The sequence below is a fragment of the Pseudorasbora parva genome, chromosome 2 (assembly GCF_024679245.1).
Source record: "Pseudorasbora parva isolate DD20220531a chromosome 2, ASM2467924v1, whole genome shotgun sequence".
Lineage (NCBI taxonomy): Eukaryota > Metazoa > Chordata > Actinopteri > Cypriniformes > Gobionidae > Pseudorasbora > Pseudorasbora parva.
The window spans coordinates 26,895,095-26,917,989 of record NC_090173.1 but is presented as its reverse complement, the minus strand read 5'-3'; the positions used below and the strand labels follow the sequence as shown (position 1 = coordinate 26,917,989).

At 35.4% G+C, this 22,895-nt stretch overlaps 1 protein-coding gene across 1 annotated transcript; it reads right to left on the bottom strand.

The window, feature by feature from the left end:
* Positions 1–599: 599 nt before the first annotated feature.
* On the bottom strand, positions 600–21,065 carry rab5c (RAB5C, member RAS oncogene family). The gene is made up of 6 exons (XM_067414100.1): positions 20,909–21,065; positions 12,240–12,606; positions 4,603–4,754; positions 2,384–2,506; positions 2,212–2,305; positions 600–2,023 (listed from the first exon to the last, which is right to left on the bottom strand). The coding sequence occupies exons 2-6, from the start codon at positions 12,406–12,408 to the stop codon at positions 1,896–1,898; spliced, it is 666 nt and encodes a 221-aa protein (XP_067270201.1). The 5' UTR covers positions 12,409–12,606; positions 20,909–21,065; the 3' UTR covers positions 600–1,895.
* Between the last annotated feature and the right edge of the window lie 1,830 nt (positions 21,066–22,895).

Sequence of the window (22,895 nt, the reverse complement as noted above, 5' to 3'; positions counted from 1 at the left end):
TAATCTAAATATAATTGATAAAACGAAAACTTATAATGTGTATTTTTAACTACCAGCTAGAACCATGCAGATTTGTCTCACGATGTCACAAAATTGTTAAAGGTGCACAGTATTTGCTCCCCTTTTAAAAGTTGTACTCCTACAAAAATGCACTTTAAAACTCGTGTATAAATTGTACCTGGGGTCCACTTAGGGAGGCTGCCATGCTAGAGCACATGGTTAAATATTATTTGCCGAATCTCAGTAACCACCCTGTTAGACACTTCATTCATGGTTTAACTTGATCATGATTGATTGTGAATAGTGACTTTTTACAATAGCATCATCAGTCATTCAAAACTACTGCATTCAGTGTTATGTTCAAAAAGACTGCCTGCAGTCACTTACCCAAAACACTTTACCCATGATGCTCCCTCCACAGCAGCAAAATAATGTATATTTGAAAACCGTTAATAAAACAGTAGAGCACCCTTTAAATTAATGTATTAATGGTGAATAATTGAGGACCAGTCTTCAGTTCTAAAAACTATTTAGGGCAGGAATAAAAAAATGATTCCAAATAACCACCTACGTTTAGAAATAACACAACAGACAGAATGTATACCTTCCCCTCCTTTATTGGTAAAATTACAAGTTCTGCTAAGGTTTGTTTTTCCATTTATTTGCCTTTGTCCATTGCGCCCCTCATTCCTCAGACCTTGCTTGAGACATCTGGGTCACTGTTCACATGTGTTGTGCTAGGTCACAAGTGATGCTGAAAATGCCGGCCGAAATAGACGTCTTTCGACATTAAACAGGAGGGAACAATATTGACAGAAAATTACATGTTGTCAAGAGGACAAAGAAATACCCAGTGCACTCTAAGAGACCTTAAGTACAAAAACAAAGAAAATTCTTACAAAGGTGCTGAATTGAAATGGCTAATGATTGGGTCATATTCACAGGATAAAGGGAAAAAATAAGAGCACAGGAACAGCAACATTATCTTTTCCCCCCTCCTAAATATTTGTGATTTTGGTCAGAGGCGGCTGATTTTGCCTTGTGTAATTCATGTATTTTCTCCAAGTCTGAATGATTTCAAAAAACATTTCATTAATGCAAAGGGGACAAAAAACACATTGGAGTTATACCAGCTGTTAATGCATTTAGATACACAAGTATATATATGTAAATGATTAGAAAAGAAGTCTAGCCTATCAAATCATATACTGGTTTCATTTGTGCAGGAGTAGTGGACGTCTGAGAGACTAATACAATAGAAATAATACAGGATCTACAGAACAGCCTGACATAGATGGAAAAAGAGCCTGTTTTCTCATTCTCCAATCCTTCCTCTCTCCGACAAAGGAGGAACTTGATCAAGGAGAGCAGGAGAAAGTTGAGATGTAACTCAATACTGGCAGTATGCATCCACCAAGAGGGAGAGCACGTTTAAATAGTGGCGTCCACACTAGATTTTTTTTTTTTTAATACAAATGAGAGTATAAGGAAATACAAGGGAGAGACAACTTGTTTTTCCACCAGCAGCAGTCTGGATTTTTTTCTTCCGTTTTAAGAGCGATTGGTTAGATCTGATCATACTTGTCTCCTTTTTGTTTTGTCAAAACTATACAAGACAAATCAAATAACTCATAGATGGCAGAGAGACGTCGTAGCTTCTGTGTGTGTGTTTGCGTGTGAATGTTTGCATGTACTGATCTTGGGAGGGATAAACGGTCGGAACATTAACGTCTTGATTTACAAGGGTATCGATGGCCTGTTTCCAGTTCTGAAGCTCTAATTGGCCATAGTTTAGAGCTGGGTCATAAGTGAATGGATCTCACACTATGATTCATATTGTGTTTGTGTGTCTGTATCAGTCCTTGGGTGCATCTGCCAGCTGATTGGTCCAATAGTTAGTTGCCGCCTCCACAGCACTGGCCGCTTCTACCCTGAGGTGCTGTCTCCTGTAAGTCGACGCCTCCTCTGGCCCGTCCGCCACTCCCTGCCCCACCCTGCGGTTCATTCTTCGGAAGCTTCTTGGCTGCAGGATTTGAGAAGGAAAAATATATATTTTTAAAATCATAGACATACTAGCTTGCTTTGTTCTGAATTAAATCAAAAGCTGTATTTGAATGATTAGGCGTGGTGTCTATAGGAGCGTCTTTGCGGCAGGTGGAAACCGGTGTCATGTTGCTGTGCTTTGCGTTTTGCTCTTAGATGAGATCGTACCAATAGCCATGAATATCTCGTTCACGTTCATGGCGGTCTTTGCAGACGTTTCCATGAAGAGTAGGCTGTTGTCGTCTGCGTACGCCTGCGCCTCCTAAAGAAAGCATGCAGATGTGTTACAAACATTTGCAAGCAGATTTACTGAGGTTGTTTTGCGTTCATGTAAACGTACCTGAAAGTCGACGGCTCTCTTGTTGGCCAGGTCTGCCTTGTTGCCAGCCAGAGCAATGACAATATTTGGACTCGCCTGACGCTGCAACTCCTTCACCCAGTTCTTTGCTCTAGTGAATGTGTCCTAAGAGAGAGGGAGAGAAAAAAAGTAAACGGTAGAGTAACTGTTAAACAAAGAAAAATATAAAATAAATCAAATAAATGAAAAATAAAGGTCATAATGTAGATCAACAGAAGTTTCTTGAACTTGCTGAAATAGATTTGGGCACCAATAGAATCATAGGTTAGGGATGTCAATGTGCTCATTTAGTGCAATTAATAATTATAACGTATTTAACCAAGCCCCTGACACGAACTTGTAACTTATCGTCTAAATGCAAAGCATGTCAGAAATGTATATTAAATGCATATATTGTACATTTTACCTGCTTGCAACAATGTAATGCCAAAGAATAATGCATGTCAAATTTTAAGTACACAGGTTTGGGGTCAGATTTTTTTTTATTGATACTTTTATTCAGCAAGGAAACATTCAATCGATTTAAACTGACAGTAAACAAATGTATAATGTTTCAAAGGTTTCCCATTTCAAATAAGTGCGTTTATTTTTAACTTTCTATTTTATCTAAGAATCGTGAAAAAGTATGATGAACAAAAATATAATAATAAGCAATGCAAATCAGCATATTAGAATCATTTTTGAATGATCATGTGACACTGAAGAGTGGGAGTACAGATGCTTAAAATTCAACTTGGCCAAATATTTATGATGAACTGTTATCCCTGTTCATTTACTAAAAGCAGACATATGCATGTTTTAAAAAACATATACATATATATATATATATATATATATATATATATATATATATATATATATATATATATATATATATATATATATATATATATATATATATATATATATATATATATATATAAATATATATACACACACACATATATACATACATACATATATATACATACATACATACATACATATATATATACATTATATATATATATATATATATATATATATATATATATATATATATATATATATATATATATATATATATATATATATATATATATATATATATAGTCACACACACACTATATTAGCTTAAAGTTGCCACTGTGACTGTTGCCTGACTTTGAGCAAAGGTCTGATTGTATCCTACAGAATAATAATTAACCCCAGCAGTCAGTCAGGTGAAACCTTATTATTCAAAACAGAACTTACCCTTCTGCTGAGCACAACGCTGTGATGTCAGCCTTTATTAGAGCCAATGTATAACTGGCAAAGTCACATTGCAGCTGAGTTGCCATGCAACTCTCAGCTGGTGAATGACTGGCTGTATAAGACACCTTGTAGCAACTCAATGTAAAAACTGCACATAATGTAATAAGCATTACATTATTATTGTGATAAAATGTTCATAATGCAATCATTTTCTCAAAATATAATAAAATCTTCAGCTCATAATGTAATACTTTTTTTTTTTACATTGTTATTACATGTTTATTAAACATAAAGCATTGGTATTCCTTTAGTGTACATTTAACAAACCTAAATTCTTAACTTTAAAGGAACACAGCGACTTTTTTGGGATTTAAGCGTACTCACCGTATTCCTGGAGTTAGATAAGTCCATACATACCATTTTTATTTGAGTCAGACAAAAAATGAAAAGTTGTAATTTTCTAGACCGATGTGGTCCCATTCCTGCGTAATAATCCAGAAACTTTGCTGCTGTACCATGGGTGCAGCGACAATTTTAAAGGCTAACATCCGTTAACATAACCAACGCGACAACCTGCTTGCACAGAGAGCGTGCTGGGGACTATCTCCAGGCGCTGTGTAATATCATTGCCACTGCACCCACGGTACGGAAGCAAAATTCCTGGATTATTACACAGGAATGAGAGAATAGTCCCAAATCATGTCAGTCTAGAAAATCGCAACTTTTCATTTTCTGTCTGACTTAAATGTAAATAAAATGTAAATAATTTTGTAAATAGGTACAAAAAAGTCGCCGTGTTCCTTTAAGGTAAAGAATTTACTTTTTTTTTTTTTTTTAAATGTACTCCATTACAATAGAGTACACTATTACTATAATAATGTAATACTTCTTATGTCTTACATTACGAGTTGTTACACACCTGGCTGACCAACTCTTAAGTTTTTGATTTCATTATCCCGGGCACTTACTGTGTTAGTAATATCGTAGACGACGATGGCCGCCTGGGCTCCTCTGTAATACATAGGGGCCAGGCTGTGATATCGCTCCTGTCCGGCCGTGTCCCAAATCTCAAACTTTACTGTTGTATCATCCAGGCAGACTGTCTGTGTAAGGAAAGCAGCTAGAAAGAAAGAAAAACCTTTGTTTATGACATGACGGCAAAGTGTATCAGTTTGTTCAATCAAAATGATAATTTTAGCACTTCCTTACTGCGTAGCTATTTCAGGCTGGACATGTGAAGAGAGGAAGAATTAGAGATATATGCATAATCAGGCCATTAGGAAGGTGTTTGACGTTTTATGGACAGTTAAGTGGAGCAGGATTCAACAAAGTGTTCTGCATCTCATCACAGCTGCTCAGTTCCTGTTCATCACACCTTTCCCAATCATTCCCTCTACTATTTCGCTTCCTGTCTACTATACATTATCCTACCATAATAAAAGGCAAAAAAGAAAAGAAACGTGTGTTGAAAAGCTTAAAACATTAAAAAGTTGAGAAGGGATGGACAAATCACGAAGAGAACAGGAATTTCCCCCTAAGGGTTTCATTACATTTGCGTTTTATGCTCGCTTTAGTTTAAATAGTGATTGAGCTGAGATAAACATCATTATTACTATTGCTCAAAACATACTGTTGTAAAGGTTTGGGTCAGCAAGTTTTTTTTTTTTTTTTGTTGAAAGAAATTAATACTTTTATCCAGCAAGGATGCATAAAAACTGGTTGATTAAAGTGACAGTAAAGACATTTACAAAATATGTCTATTTCAAACAAATGCTGTTTTTTTGAATTTTCTATTCAAAGAATCCTGGAAAATAAGAACAACAACAAAAAGAAACACCATTGTTTCTAAAAAAACTCTCACTTTTGGTAGTTTATACATATATAAGAACACCAGATGACATGATAACAACCACTAGCACCTTAGAAACCAGTCGTGATGTGTAGACTTCTGGGTGGTTGCCAAGGTCTTTGTGACATTTACACAGGAAAGAGCTAAAAAAAATAGTTCAGATAATTTCGATTTTAGAATACACATTAAAATGACGCAGGCACGGGGAGTATGCAGAAGTGCAGGATAAGAGAGACAATCCATATTTCTAATCCCTTTCACTTCAAACTTTGTGCTGAGTCAGGTGCCATGGTCACATGTTTGCAGCTCACATTAATTTCTCCAAAGCATTGAGTGCTACGATCTTTGACCTGCTCACTGACGACAGGATGATGGCATTGAAGGAAAATATGCCGAAGGACAAAAAAAAAGTGCTGAGAATTTCCTTATTGTCAGCCATGTGTAAGCATGTGGTATCCTGCCCGTAACCAAATGTCACTCCAGCACTTTTCTTTCCTTGTGTCTGACTTAATTCTAGAATATCTTGATAAGTATGAGACTGATCCCTGAATGTCCATAATCTAATTTGTTTAAAGTTCCCCTAAATTGCAGGCAACTTAGTAATAGCTTGACACAATAGCACACACTCAGGAAATCCCATTGTTGCAGTTTCCCTTTCCTTCTGACCCCTCGACTCCTTTCTCTCTCCCAGTAATTCAGTGGCTAACAATCCATCTTTTAAATTAATACAATTTCTAGCTGTATACAGCATTCACACGTTTGGTTAAGAGATCAGATATGTGCATATCTGTTTAATGCTCCAGTATAACTCATGTGGTAGTCATGTGATTAGCGAGTAAGAACCAGCTTGTCTGCTTTAGACCAAGCCCAGCCCTCTCACCACACAACCTCATATATGCCGAGTGTGTTCAACTCAAAAAAAAGCCACATATATAATACGCACACACCCATTTTATTCATCTGCCGATTTTATCAGCCGATATGAGCCTGTCGTGGATTTGTCAGTTTGCTACTCTCACGGATCTCCTAGTTGTGCCCACGCATCTCAAAGCGTGTGGATATTCACAGAAAAATTATGTCAAAATGCCTGTCTTGTTGATTATCATCAAAAAACCAGTTGGTTGTCTTAAGTGAACGTAAACATGAAAATTGCCAGTCACCACCAGCATTTTTGGTCATTTTCACAAGTAATTTTTACATCGATATGTAATCTCGATATTGTCAAAACTTTTACAATATTCCATGTATATTTTATGTGATGCATATGTTTGCAATTGCTTTAAAAATAAATAAATAAATAAATACATAAATTATATATATATATATATATATATATATATATATATATATATATATATATATATATATATATATATATATATATATATATATATATATATATATATATATATATATATATATATATAATTTCTTTCTTTTGTCCCCATTAAAAACAACAAGGTAGAACTAAATCAAATACAAAATGTTTATGTTTACTGAACAGGTTGGGATGTCCATGATACGAGTAATTTAATATTTTTGAAATGCACTTTCATAATTACAAATTAAAATGTTATCTTTATTTTTTTAAATAAGCAAAACATGCAAATGATAAACAACACGACAAAACAGTGCTTTATTTTTCAGCTATAAGTCTATTTAACAGTAACAAGTCAAGAAAGAAATGATCATATTAAAATACTGCTTAGTCTTCACTCTTTAAATTAACTATAGGCTACACTGATTCTTAATAAATATATTGAAGTTATTTAGCCAAGCATTGAGTGTTTATCTTTTTATCATTGTGTGTTTACCTGAATACTCACCAGGGCGTGAGTTTGTGAACATATTTTTTACTAGGGCTGAATGATTTGGGGAGATAATCTAATTGCGATTTTTTAAACCAATATTGCGATTGTGATTTAATATGCACATTTTTTAAAGCTCTTTTTATTCTTTTCAACAAAGAAGAGCAATAAATCATTTTATAGTAATAGTGGGAATCGGCACCTCACTATCCGATTCCAAAACAATTCTTGAACTTTTTTCTTATTAATAAAACAGTTTGTCCTGTCTGTTTAATCCCTTAAGACATTACTGACTGTGTTTACATTAATTTTGCGTCATAAAAGCATTGAGATGTGCACAGCCGCATGCACGAGCACTCTTCACAAAGCGCGGTGCGAGCATTTGAAACTGAAAGCCTTCTGTCGGTGAGTTTCCTATTTTAATACACAAGCACACTGCATTCCAAACAACATAAATGAAGACTTCCCAGGGAAAAATCCCAGGGGGCGAGAACACACTGTAAGCACAGGACCAAGCAAAGTTTCTCACAGCGCATATCCTATGCAATGAAGCCTGCGAATGTCATTGTGATTCGCTTCAACCTTTCCGAACGTTATGAAATATTATTTTATGGTTTGTGTGCGCGTGTGTGAGAAATAGAGAGCGAGGAAATGGAAGCAAGCAGAATACGGGTGTTTCTAAAACATACAGCCATTGTGCGCCTGCAGTTAAAATCTAAGCTCAGAATTGGTCTAGAATCATTGGATAGAGAATCTTTTCTCCACCTCTATTGTATAGTATGACCAACACAACATTAGATTGATTAAACACAAACTGTTCTTTCCTGTAGGCAAAATGTACAAGTTGATTCTGCTTCTGCAGACTCCTCGCGTGTCACTTGACCAGACTGTAAACGCAACCTTTGCAGTTACAAAATCCAGTTATCATATCGCGATATTATTGCAAATGCAATTAATCGTTCATCCCTAGGCCTGTCACAATAGTCAATAAATCAATTAATCGCACAAATAAAATGAGCTCGATAATTTTTCCGGCCGCGGTAATTTCCATTTGTATGCTTGTTTGTTTTCCTCGTCTCTCTTGTTGACTCCGCGCGCACGCCTCGTTTTGGGGAGGTGTTTACACTCGACGCGGAGACCGGGTGCCGGTGTTATGAGCCTCAAGCTCGGACAGATCCGTCTGGAGCTCGTGCATCTTCGGTTGCGGAGCCGCAGGCAAAGTTACAAAATTTGACGTGCACAGCGCCATGCGAATGGGGTCTCGCGCATTCTGCGATGACGTTATTTCTGCACGCGCACACCCTCACGCTCGTGCAGACGAGCCGAGTATAAAAGAGGATTAAAGCTACACTGAAGTTGGCAGTTTGATAAATGCAAGTTAATTCTTCAGTTCAATCTTTGTGTACTAAAAAAGGCACATAAGTTCCTGTAGAGATAGCAATACACATTCTCCTTTTTTGCCAAATAAATGAAAAGCATGTCATCAATGTCTTCTCTCTTCCTGTATCAAAATCGATTTTGAGATCTCACCTAGCTTTCCTCAGAGATGGTCAAGTTGTTTGAGCATGATTACAAGATATAACTTTTTTTAATGCTGTATCCTACATTGTTGATAATTAAGTTATAGATCATATTTGCTGAAGTAAATTTCAGGAGTTTTAACGATTTAAACAAAAAAACAGAAACAAGAACCGTACAGAACCGAACCGTGGGTTTTGCGAACCGTGCCACCTAGACATGTGCCGATTTTCGATAATGCGATTTATCACGATAATGAAGATGCACGATATTGTTATCGTGGGCACTTTAAAATATCGTAAATAATAATTTATTAACAATTTATAATTTTTTTATAATGCATTCAAGAATACTTTGCCCATCAACCGTATAAATGCTCAACACCGCTGTTCTGCGTCAAAGGGACACGCGCTCAGATATAAACAAGCCCAACGTGCGTTTGCACATGACTGAACCGGTGAAGGAGCCGCGCTGCTGAAGTGCCGCTCAGTGACAGCAGAGGGCGCTGATGAACTGCAGAATGCGGCTGTTACCCCGGGAACCCCGCAAACAAACAAAAAACGCGTGTAGTTTTTGTAATCTCAATGTTGTTCATCAAAGCACCAAATACTTAACCTGATAACCGTCACGAGGACGAGGACGTGCTGAAACTCTCTTTGCTTAAATTAGCTCAAAATTACTATCAGATGTAAGTAATTACCTTGACAAACTATACATCATTAAAAAGATCTAAGACTAAAGTTTAATTTTGTTACCTCTGTTTTATTCTCAAAGTCTTATAATGACCGTAATGTGTTAATATGTGCCAGGAGTTATGAATATGATCTTGGGCGTCGCTACCTTTTGATTGTAATATGCGCGTCATTTGCTCCCATTCATAAAAAACTCTTCTCTGGTCGTCATGAAGACACTCGACAAAACAACTTCCCTCAGGGTTTTTACTTCAAATGTGTGCAGATGTGGAGAAATATTGATAGATTCTCACATGTTTGAGTCAAATTTCAATACAGAGAAGTATTATTTATTCAATCTTTATCCAAAATCCGCGGATGTGTGATTATGAGCGCAGTAGACTGTGTTATGCTGTGTTTTCAATTCATTCTGGCAGCCGGAGGGCGCTGGAAAGCTGTACTACTGAAAATTCACTCCCCTATGCATAGATGAAGAACAGACACACCATGTGACATTCAGGAAGTATCTGACATGACCAAAGCTGCTTTCTAGCGATCGTTATATCGCTATTTTATGCAGATAGACACGTTTTAAGACAATAAACACACAATCGCGGCAATATATGGTTGGTCTGTGTTCTTTATGCCATGTTGGGTGGTTTCATAATAGATTATATTTATAATGCAATGCTATTCCACATAGCTTTTAGCATTGTATATTTTCTGTCAGATTTTTTGACCCGAAGCTACATGAGATCACATATTTTTATATAAAACACTCGACTTATAAATTATAAAGTGATATGAAGCAAGTTTTGAATAAAACATGATTTTAATCGTATAAATTGTTGTTTTGCTGGTGTGCTAAGCTAACATGCTAGCTTGCCCTAGATGCACCTGCCACTGAGTAAATACTTTATTTTTATGAACATTTTCTAAATGTAAAACTACTGAAATGCTTATTTGGACGAAATGCATTCGATAGAGTCTCAGTGAGGGTAAAGTGAGAGGTTTGATTTAGAAATGAGGTTTGAATAGAACAGTTTGAATAGAGAATCGTTAGTAATTATAATGCAGACAAAAGAATAATAATTGGAGCCATAACCAGTCCGCAGAAGTGTGAATGTGTGCCGGGGAGACAAACTGAATGGGGCAGTTTGCACCTCTAAACAATAGAGGCAAAATAGAGAATGAAAGCTGAGAAGACATGGCCATAAACATCAGTTGATATTTTAGAGATATCTCAAAATAAAATCACATGAAACGATCTTGTAAAACGTTTAATAAAATTCAGAGTTTTAGACTGATCATCTTCAGATCTGAAATATAACATGGTCAGACTTGTGGCTTTAGCTGTAGTGCATTTCTAGATTTCTCCAAGGCCCACTTCAATTTTATTTTCATAAAGATATTTCATACAAATAAATTTCTAATAACTTTACAAAACTTTGAAGCTTATTATAGCTTTTTTTTATTATAAAAAATATTATCATTTTGACTTTACAGTAAACTGCCAGGTGTCTGCTTTCAAATGAGACCATAATTATGCTTTTAGTGCAAAGGATTCACAAACTGTATTTGTTTTAGTCTGAGTATACATTTCTTAGGATTTTTTCAAAATTTAGAAATCAGCTTAACAGGTTAATACTTAAAGACTTAATAGGCTATTTATTTTCAAATTTAAACATTTTTATGTTTTAATCTGGACTACAACATGCCCTAATGATTAGAACTGTTCTAAATATTTGTTAATGTTCAGTAAAACTTTGAGACATACGACTTCATTAGTTAACATGTTAATTCATTATTACCAAACTGACAATGAAAAATACTTATAAAGAATTAATCATTCTATGTTCATTTCTTAGTTACTGTTTAATAACATTAAAATCAATATCAAAATAACTTTGTTAATGGACCTAAGATAAAACTAACAATGATCAGTATTTCTTAACTAACATTAACAAGAACATTGTTTTCTGTACCAAATGTAGCTATTGCTCAATCTTAGTTAATGCATTAACTAATGAGACCTTATTGTAATTTGTAAGCCTACCTGTTGTTCTTTATAGCCTAATTTTTTTGCAATTTAATCTGTTTGAAAATTGTACTTCTACAGCTCTGAAAAATATCAAGAGACCACTTAACATTGATTTCTCAAGAGGGGTCTCTTAATTTTTTTTCCAGAACTGTATATATTTTTGGTGCATTATTGTATTTAAACATTCAGTTATTTTTGTTATTACAAAAATAGTTCTTAAAGCTATTATGCTATGGCAACACTTTTTTTTGCAACTTATTTCAATATCGTGATAATATCGTACATCGTGATAAAACTTCATCAATTAATCGCAACATGAAAAATTGATATCGGCACATGCCTAGTGCCACCCATAATCTGCACCTTATCTGTTGCAGTTTTCATCCATTATATTTATTGTTTTTGGTTGTTTTGTTCATTTATTGTAGATATTTAAAATGTTTTCTGTTTTCAGTGTTAAATATTTAGTAAAATAAAAGTTTATTGATCTTTGAAAAAATGTACCTGCATTATTGTCATGATCATTATTTTAGATGACAATGGTCTCAGAACGACAATGTTTTCGTTACACGCAATAATTTCTTGGCCAATTTATCGTCCAGCAAAATTTGTTATTGTGACAGGCCTAGTTTTGGGTCTGTGTTAATATTCAAAAAGGCGGGGAAAATTCTCCATCCGTCGATAGAATAAGTTTGGACATTAACATGCTCTGGCTCACCTCCAATAGTGCTCTCCTGGTACTCGTGAAACTGGCCTTTGACGAAACGGAGCACCAGGCTGGACTTGCCCACGGCAGACTCTCCCAGCAAGACCAGTTTAAACTGGCAGATTTTGTTCCCGACGGGGGCGGCACCGTTGGTCCGCGCTGGTCCACCTCGCCCCGCCATGCCAACAGGGCGGACAAAAGGAGAGAAGAGGGCTGACTGGATCTGAGAGGGGTCCTCAATGGATATGACAGAGGTCCTGAATCAGGATCAATGGAGCTCGGGGGAGGACAGGGTCGAGAGAGAGTAAGAGAGAGAGAAAGAGAGAGAGAAAATTGGGAGAGAAAGTGAGAAAAAGATGGAGAGATGGGATGAATAAACCTAGAGGAAAAAGGAGAAAACAAGTTGATCAACAAAAGCACAAATGACTAGATTTAATTGACTATATTATAAAACACTGGACTGTGACGCTTCTAAGTTGAGTGAACGGAAAAGACGGACTTATTACAGGTCGTTAACAGCTATCACACCATTCCAGTGCACTAACCATTAACCAGCCACCCCATAATGCTCCAATAAAACTCACTACAACAAAACAATTCCCTTTAAAAATTCCACCCACACTGTGCCGCAATTACAGTTAAAAGCATCAATACGAAAACACGCAAGGTAAATATCAGAATGTCATGTCACACACACACACACTACCCTAGTACCCCACATAACATCGACTGAAAAGGTGCTGAAAACAGGTCAGGTCCTGTTGAGTTTTTTTGTGTGTATTTTTGTTATTCGGAGGGCCACACAGACCAACATTCAGCTCAGCTTGGGGCAACAAAATGAATTGTGGACTGTGGCGTAAGATTTTTTTTTTTTTTTTTTTACTTTCAGATTGATAAATAACATGGCAGGGGGGAACACATATTTTCAACTTTTGAAACATTTATTTTTTGTCCAAAATGAGTTTCAGTGTTACGTTTTGTTCAAAGTTCAATGGATTCTCTGTAACCAAATACAGACACACTAAAGTAGATCACTGAAACAATTGAGCAAATAAAGGTGAGCAAGAAAGAACAAAGAAATAACAGCAACTCAGTCTGAGGTCATTATTTCAGCTTGTTAAAGACAGATCCAGATATTCTTTCTGCTGCAGCAAACACAGTAATGGGCAGCAGGAGAGAAGAGAAGACAGTCAATAAAAGGATGGGCGGACCTCCATCCTCTGTTGGAGAATATTCAAGCATTGAGGCCTGGGCTGTCACAAAAAAAAAAACCAAACATTTTCATTTAAGCAACGTTAAAAGTAAGACGAAAGGCCTGTTTTTCATATAACTGCAAGAAAAGGCCAATGAAAATAATTAAAGGGGAATCAAAAAAGTGATTATGGGGAGGGAGATCTCTCTGCCAGCATCAGGTCTTGAGATTCAGTCTAATCCAGAGCATGTGACGGAGGTTTAGAACCGCTCTCACACACACATTTCTGCAAACCACATATTCTCATGCCTTTCAACATGCTTTGCAGAGAAAACATAGATGGAAACATAAGTAGTGCAAAAAGAGTTGGCTTGACTATAAAGCTAAAAACAATGAAATCGGCTGTCTCAATTCGATTCATCTCACTCAAATAAATCAATAGGCAGCAAAACATTCAAATCTATAGCCTTAACAAATAAACTAATTTCCTCAAATAAAAGTTAGTCCACACAAGTCAGGATGTTAAAAGGCACATATTATGCTCCTTTTTGCAAGATATAATATAATAGTCTGCATGCGTTTTAAAGCCATATAACTCTCAACTTGAGCACACACATCTGACGGATGTGCACAGAGATGGCTGGATGTTGACGACTCAGTGAATATTAAACAAATCTAGTTGCTATTGCTAAATCTGCTGTTAATATGAATCAAACAACAGAAGAGAAACAGAAAATCACTCACTGCATTTGACTGAATAACTTCATAGCTTTAATAACATTTCTTACTTGAATGCTACTGTTAAATTCTCTGGCAAGGAGATAAACATGGCCGACTGTGCTTAGCTCTCTGAGGGCGGGGTCTATGCTAATACATCATGTGGGTGGGGCCTGTGAAATGTGATGTCACATTGGTCAGAATCTGCAAACAGCTTGTTCTAAGACAGTAATTATGATTAATAGGGATTTTAAAAAAGGAGTAGGTTGATTTTTACCATTATAGGGTGGGTACACACACTGCCAACACACATTTATGTTCAAACACCTTATAAAAGTGAATTTTGCATAATAGGTGGCCTTCAAGGCATTTTTGTTTGTTACCACGACAAAGACTTATGAGTTATGAGAAGCATAGAATACATTAAGCAAATTAATTTTTTAGGATGTTAATATAGCTGTTCAAGAGTCAAGTACATCTCATTCATGTTGTTTCCCCTTTAATCTGATATAAAATGTCATACCCCATTTTCCGGTAGTAACAAACCTATAAGAATAGGTTTTGTGAAGGCTTTCAAAACATATCTTCGAGTGGACATTTATGTGAACGAGAGCAGAGAAAATAAACGCGTGGAAATGAACCATGAAGGTAAAATGTAATTATTTTGTTTTCTGCTCCAGATATATACTTTTCAAAATAATATATTAATTTTAAAATATAACATTAACACGACGGTAATTAAAATTTTAGCCTTTGTAAAAATATAAAGCTAAACATTAAATGTGCCAAAAAAGTTACTAGTAATTAAAAGATAAATAAAAGATAAATAAAATAAATATTTAAGTCGTTAATCGACTAGTTGAATACTTTCGCAAATCCCTAGTAGCATCTCTAGGGCCCTATAATTTCCGCGATCATGGAATCGCGGACGGAATCACGGAATTGGCATATTAACGCGGAATCTGCATATAAACGCGGAATCTAGTGTTAACGCAGATTTCCCCGGAATTTTGCATATTTGTAAATGAAATTCTGTGTCGTGTGGGTTAAGAACGTATGTCTGAGGAAAGTGCAGACGGGGGAAAGCAAATCTCCGCGACACAACCCCTCCCGTCATTTCAGCTCGCCCTTCAAAACAATGAAAGTATGGCGAAGTTGGTCTCCACGGCTCTGCTTTCGGCAGCGAAAAAGTTAAGAAACTCGACGCTAACGGCGGTTTCACACTGCACGCGCAGGCAGCGCAGAAGCTTTGCGTATGGAGAGCGGGAGCCGCGCGCTCGTTGTGCTCAGGCAGCATTGGTCGCGCGCGCAGCTGAACCGCGGCTCGTGTATTGCACAGACAGACAAATGTTGTCCATTCTGTCAGATTTTCCAGTGTTCTGCTCGACCCCTGTCATCTCGTGCTTTGATTTATAATGTGCACATTAGGCAGCAATGCATATCTGCTGCAAATGCGACCGTTTTCCCCTCTGTTAGTCTGTTCCAAACATGCATTTAACATGCTGTATAAGGGTAGTTTACATGATAAGTAACCTTAAAGTTAAAATTAAGCATCTAGTTTTAATCATTTAAAGGGGCCTTTGAAGTTGGGGAAAAAAAACTTCAAGCAGTGTTGTGTTTTCGTGTATTTTTATTTTTCACAGCTCTGGATATCATAATGGTGATTGTTAAACACACAGAACAATTCACTACATGATTTCATGGTGAAATGTGTTATTTTTTAACGTTAATTTTCAGCTTTAAATGTTTTACTTAATAGTACTGTATGTAAAAGATGATTCTTATGATTTTTTTTTTTTTAGTTCTTTTTAAAAAAAATTACTTGAAAGAAAAAGCTACTGGAGCACTTTCATTTTAACTTATATAAACTATTATAATTTATTTTACCGGAAAGTTTAAAGCTAATAACCATTAATATTTGAAGTACTTGAAGTGCAGTGTTATGTCAAATATCATATTTGTCCTAAAAAGTAAATGTGATGTTTGTTACCTCAATAAATTTAAGGTCATTCCTATTTTTTGTTTTATGTTCTATTATATTAACATTAAAAGCACACTCTTTTTTCACCAAAATAACAGTAAAGGGTAAAAAAAAACCTGAATAGCCAAACATTTTAACGGAAAAAAAGGAATCTGCAAAAATTAAAACGGAAAAAACGGAATTTGCAAAAATTAAAACGGAAAAAAAGGAATTTGGGGAAAAATAAAACGGAATTTGGGAAAAAATAAAACGGATTTTATAGGGCCCTACATCTCAAATACTGCGTGCGACAGGAGTCAAGTCGGTATTTTTATTCTCTTAGCATTAACATACTGACTAAATATCAAAGATGGTGACTTCCATAAAACTCTCTCATCACTTTTGATATGATAAAAGTCCAATTGAGCATCCATCAAATCTTCATTATCAAAAGCAGCTTTTATGACTCGGTGGAGAGAGGAGTATTTTTTAATTTTATTTTTGCACACAGAACACAAAACAGCTCCGGTGGAGAACAGTGACCATGTAAAACCTTCATCGTTATTAATGCTAGTGTAATGAGTTAAGGAGACCTAAATGTCCAAACAAATGCCTTTTAAAAAACAACAACAAAAAACCTTCTCACCACACTACAGAATAATTCTCAAAATGAGGGCAAAGGAGGATCAAAATATGGGAAATAATTGCACCAGAGAGGGCGTTGAGAAACAGAGTTCATGTTTATCAAATATTGATGTGATTTTCATATGTTCTGCTTTACTGATTTTTACCGAAGGACTGAAGCATCGTATTAGCAGATGGACACAGACATCATAATGAAAACGTTGAGCAGGACCTACACTGAAACAAGTGTGCTGGATTTACATTATTCAATTGTGTACGTTGGTCCCACATGAATCAGTTCAGTTAAACAAATAATTTATCATGTAGCTCCAACATCATGGAATGAATACATTTTAAGTGACCTGATTAAACAGTTTCAAAGGGTATTTTATATGACTCCTTAAAATGATTCAGGCATTTCATTTAGTAAATTAATTCGTCCACATAAATTTATTATAATTGAATGTTATAAAACTGAATTATAATACTGCTTTTTGTTGACAAACCTTTAGCTAGCAATAGCACACATTAGCATCTTCAATGATAAGCACTGAAAGGTCCTCCAGCAAAACCAGAATGACATTAGATGTTTTAGTCCACAGCCTAAGCAAATGCTACATTATTCTCCACAATGGTAGCCCACAATAATTTAAACTGTTCTAATAATTCCAAAATAATTAATAAATATTAAACACTATTTAACACAATCAAGTCTCCCTCTTTCACATCTTGCTCAAAAATACATACACAAATAACATTTACTCTCTCTTGATTTAGCCATATGCAAAGCAGGCTGGGAACTTACAAGCCCCACCCAGTCTCAGTTAATGCAACACAAATCATTCATGTAAACTCAACACAAACGGATTACGTAAACTTCGATTTGATTTATATAATGGATTGAACACAATCAAACTAAGTTAGGACAAAATGTATAGCAATTGTGCTGCTTTAGCTAATTTGAACAAGTACTATAAATATTTTTTTTCAATGTATGGTTTACATTGTTACCACAGAAGGATGTTTTTTACTGTAATCCCACTATGTTCTGAAACCAAATGACCAAATACCAGGCAAAGACAACGATGAAATTCCACAGAAGCACTTCACAGTAGAACTGCTGTCATTTCCAGGCATGTGTTTATCAGAATCAGAGACACCTGATAAACTTCCTGTCATCTATAGGTAAGGCCACTGTGCCGATACCTGTGCGTACATGTCGGCCTGAATCTCTGGCACCAGCATTCCAATCACTATGGCTCATTTCCTTTCTATGCAAAATCATATGCTGAATATACAGTTTTGCGGTAAGAGCCTTAAATCCAACAAGGAGTAAAATAATACCATCCCTCCCCCATCAAACACTGGGAGGGAGGGATCTCAACAGAGTGGAAATAGGAAGTGCTTTACAGGAAACCGACCAGCTGCAAGGAAATCACACGCATCACCAACGTGGGAGCGCAGGCCGGCCTGATCATTAAACAAATGTCTGAGAGGGTGTGTTGGAGAGTACGGTCTGTCTGTCTATCTATCTAAGAAGTTGTTGCAATTTTGCAGAGAGAACACACAGATAACAACGCACCCACACCCTCCTGGGCACGCTCAACAGCTGCATTCATAAATAATACAACTTAACAGATGCCATTATATGTGTTTTGAAATAAAACGCTCCATCAGAAAATGCCTTTTTTCCATCTCTCTGTTTTTGCCGGCATGTAATCTACTTCATGCTCCAATTTTTCCTATTACCGCAGCTTCAAGATCAGTTCAAACATTTCAAATAGTTGGTTTGTACTTTAAATAAACATGTTTGCATATATCCTTGTGGTGATAAACATTCAGTATGTGTTTGGCTTTCACCATGACCTAAAGACTACGGGTAAGTTTACACGACATATTTGAATAGATACAAAAATGTCCACTTTTAAACCCATTTTCAAAAGTTTGTTTTTCCAGGCCCTCAAAATGCTGTTGTTGAGTAAATAAACACCAATACAGATAAAAGGTTCCTTTTTTTTTTTACAGTATAGTGTAAACGGCCCCTACAAGGCAAACTGATGTGGTTGTTGGCAAGCAGACCAGTACTACTTTAGTATTATTTATATACTATTATAGTATTTATTATATTGAATTTGATTTTTAATTGTATATTTTCACTTCTCTTTTTAAATTTAGCTTCGGTTTGAGTAACTTTGCTATGCGTTTTTGTATTTCTGTTTATTATTTTATTAATTAAGTAAGTGTGAGCAATTTTAGTACTCCAAATTAAAAGCAAGTTCAGTTAATTGTCAAGGTAACACTTCTAAATTTTTCACATTTTAAGTTTAAGTCTCCTAATATTTGATTCTATTTTAGCTTTATTTCAGTTAACAAAAAATGAATGAATCAATTTCTAAGACGTTTTTCCAGTCATCATGAATACTGGGATAAGGATTTTTAACTATTTTTTTCAGGGATTGTACACACAAAGACCAATTTCCACATAATAAAATAATTTGGTTTAAGATAACAAAAATAAAAATGAGTCGTTACAACATTACCTCAATGTCTACTTAAAATTCCCTGTTCATTTTGAATTATTCTAATCAAATTTTAGTTATCAATTAAAATGTCAGCTTACAGCGAACCCTGTGTAAAACAATATAACTGACAGTCATAGTCATAAATGTTAAGAAGAAAACAAACATTCAGTGGTAAAAATAACCTTGATCACACCCTGTTTTTTCATAAAATGCTCAATAACCTCATCATACTCATAAAAGTCATCAGTTAAAAGAACAATATATACTAATGGCCATTTAAATCCAATGAGGAAAGATTTTAATTTGATTGCTTTAAATGGAAGAAAGACAAAAACAGCCTTCTTGATGACCTACAATGCCTCAAGCAGTTACAAAGCATGCTGGGAAAAGCAACTATGCTCTCTGGAGCAGAACTAGGAGATGAAAGTAATATTCTGTTCCTGTTTGTTTACCTGCAGTGACAGCCGAATCAAGAAAGTGGCACACAGTAACTGAGATACATTTCCACCATAATGACATCTGTTTTTATATTAAGTCGCACAATGTTTCGTTTAGCAATAAGTAGATCCTCCTCACACACAAGAACCAACCAAACAACAATTAAGAAGCTAACCTACATTCTATAGCCTACCTCAAAGACAATGACATTATGAGACTGTAAAACAGTGCTAAAGAAAGCAGGTTTCACAAGTCATGTGGGCATCAAGTGCCTCTGCTGAACTAAAGTTCACTATGTGCAACAGGACAGTAAATAGGTGTTATACAAGGAATCCTCTCCGGATCAAAGGTGGACATTCATAATGGATAATAATGCTTCAGATATATATATACATCTACACACACACACATAATACAAGTCTGAATAGGTGATACAATTTATTAAAACAAATGTATATTTCAATAAAACAATCACCTATCTAAAGAGGTGGACTACTATCATACATTCCAATCAAACTGCTCTAAGTTCATATCAATACATACGAGATCTTTAGAATGACTCATCTAGCTGACCTGTCAATCAAGCCTCCTCAGGCCACATTATTGACTTCCTCTAGAAGTCCGTCTTTCACTTCTGATCTGCACCTCCCACGAGCTCTGACCACAAGCATTCAACTGAACGCCGGTGAACCTGCTACACTGGTAAAACAAAAAACAAAACAAAAAAAGGGCACAACTGCAGAAAAGTTTGAAAGAAATAAAGACACGTTAATATGGAAGACAGGTTTTTTGGAGAAGTATCACCCTTACTAATCGTAGTGCAATCAGCGCTTAGCGAAACCACAGAGATGTGTTTAGCTGCATCACAACGGTCAACCGATGATAAGCCATGAAGAAGGAAGGAAGCCCTGCTGTAGATGGACAAACTTCAGAGCTGCTGATCGGGATCTGATCAAACTCACATATGTACATGTACACACCCACAGAAGCCTTCTCCATTAAACGGAACTTTGCCGTAAGATTCATATATCCAGAACATGACAAGAGAGATTGAGAGGCCTGAATTATTTCTTTAATATGTCGCTCAGGGAAAGATCCAGAGGAGCGGCTCAGGAGCGTCATGAGCATCGGCTAACAGTCTTGACAGTTCCTCTCTATCTGTAAACCACGACCAGCTAACAACAACCTACCAATAAACATATGAATACAAAAACCAGCCAGCGGTTACCTTGAGATGAGTGCGGCGCTTTTCTCTTTCTGTCAAATCCCTGGCTGTCAGACTGAGAGAAAATTCCCCTCCAGTCGACTGAAGCGTCTCCTGTCGACGAGCCTTGGCCTTCACTTCCGCTTTAAGGGACGAACTTCCGTAATCCACCTTCTTCCGAGGAGGAGGGGCTTGTTTTGATATACGTGGTGGTGGCCAATAAAATCGCGGTTACGCTACATTTTTAATCCGCAACCAGACAATGTTTTTTTGTGTGTGGTATTTTTTCATTTATTTAGAGCGCAAATCATTTTTACATGTTTTGAGAGCAAGATTTAGATGTAATTTCCAAAATGGATCATTTTAATTCAGAAACTGCGCATTTGTTTTTGTTTTTTAAATCTGAGCATACTAGGCCTACCCCTATTCTAGCTAACTACAACAATTACATAATTTTTGGTTAATTGAAATAAAGCTGAAATAAATTTAAATACAAATATTAGGTACAACTTAAACGTAAATGCAATAGCCTAAATAAATAAACGAGAATGAGAAAAGTTGCTGAAATGAATGTTTTAAGTTGACGTACTAAAATGATTAAAAAACCTGAAATAGAAAATTATTAAGGACTAAATAGTTATACATAAACATAATAATAAAAAAAACTACAAAACCACGTAACAAAAAATAAAATGAAAATATAACAATAAAAGCTATATCTAAATATTAATAAATATTATAATAGTATAGGCTAAATACACTATACTAATATAACGCTGATGATAGGAAGCCCAAGGCATATTAAAAAAAACTTCTGAAAAATGATTATCACATGTGATGTCAGTATCTTGTAGATTGAGCATGATGTAGCCTAGCCTATTTTATTTGTTATTTGCAATTTTGAATTATTATTATTATTTACAATCTATGGTTATTTGTAATTTGCCCATTTGTCTGAAATTCATTTAATTTCTCCTTTTCAATAATAAACTTTAACAACTTGATAACCACAGCTACTTCTGTGGCAGACAGTTGTTTTAGATAGCAGTGAATTCAGGTTGATTGGGACACTTTTCCCTTTTCCCTATATATATATATATATATATATATATATATATATATATATATATATATATATATATATATATATATATATATATATATATATATATATATATATATATATATATATATATATATATATATATTTCACTCTCATCATGTGTTGGACCCTTGTGTTGTCAAACAGACCTTTTGTGTTGTCAAATCAACACAACAAGAGCATAAAAACAAGATCATCTCTGCATGCGGCTGAAGGTTATGCACTAAGCAGTAATCTCCAAGCTGGGGCGCTATAGGCTAATTAAACTTTTAATAGACACCTTTGTTCAAACCTCTTAAAACGCTGGTCGGTTTTTTGGCAGGTAAGTAAGGGAATGATTGTCAACCTTTTTGACTCGAAGGCCACCAGTTGTCTAAGACAAAGATACTTTCCGTATTTCTCATATTTCTGCTATAATTACGACAAACTTCCTTTTTTAAACTAGGCCTATGTATTAACATAAACGGTGAGTATGAATATTTTACATTATACACGATTCATTTGTGATCACAGAAATTTCAAGAACTATTTGTTTCTTTAAATTAAAAGTACGTATAGGGGGACAATATCTTATGATGTTATGTTATCTTATGATGTTATGTTTTCTTGTTATGGCGTAGCCATCATATAAGTGAGGAGAAGTTAGAAGTGTAATACCAGTTTTTTTTTTAACGACCTTTATCTAATTGACATGTTGTTTTTCTCTATTTCTCTTATAATGTATAATCTTTTGCTTTTAATTAGCTAAGAAATCAAATACACTGCTGAACAATAGGCTAGGCTAACCAAGAAATTTTTATATTCTCATTATGTTAGTGTTCCTATATTTCCCATTTGTTGTTTGTTTATGTAGGCCACTACAAATGCTTGAGTATTAAGTCAACATATATATATATATATATATATATA

Excerpts from the sequence above, each read along its gene's own strand:
- rab5c (XM_067414100.1), bottom strand. The coding sequence starts at position 12,408 with ATGGCGGGGCGAGGTGGACCAGCGCGGACCAACGGTGCCGCCCCCGTC. Across the intron at positions 2,507-4,602 it reads TCTACGATATTACTAACACA|GACACATTCACTAGAGCAAA; the intron begins GTAAGTGCCCGG and ends CCTCTCTCTTAG. Across the intron at positions 2,306-2,383 it reads AGAGAGCCGTCGACTTTCAG|GAGGCGCAGGCGTACGCAGA; the intron begins GTACGTTTACAT and ends TGCTTTCTTTAG.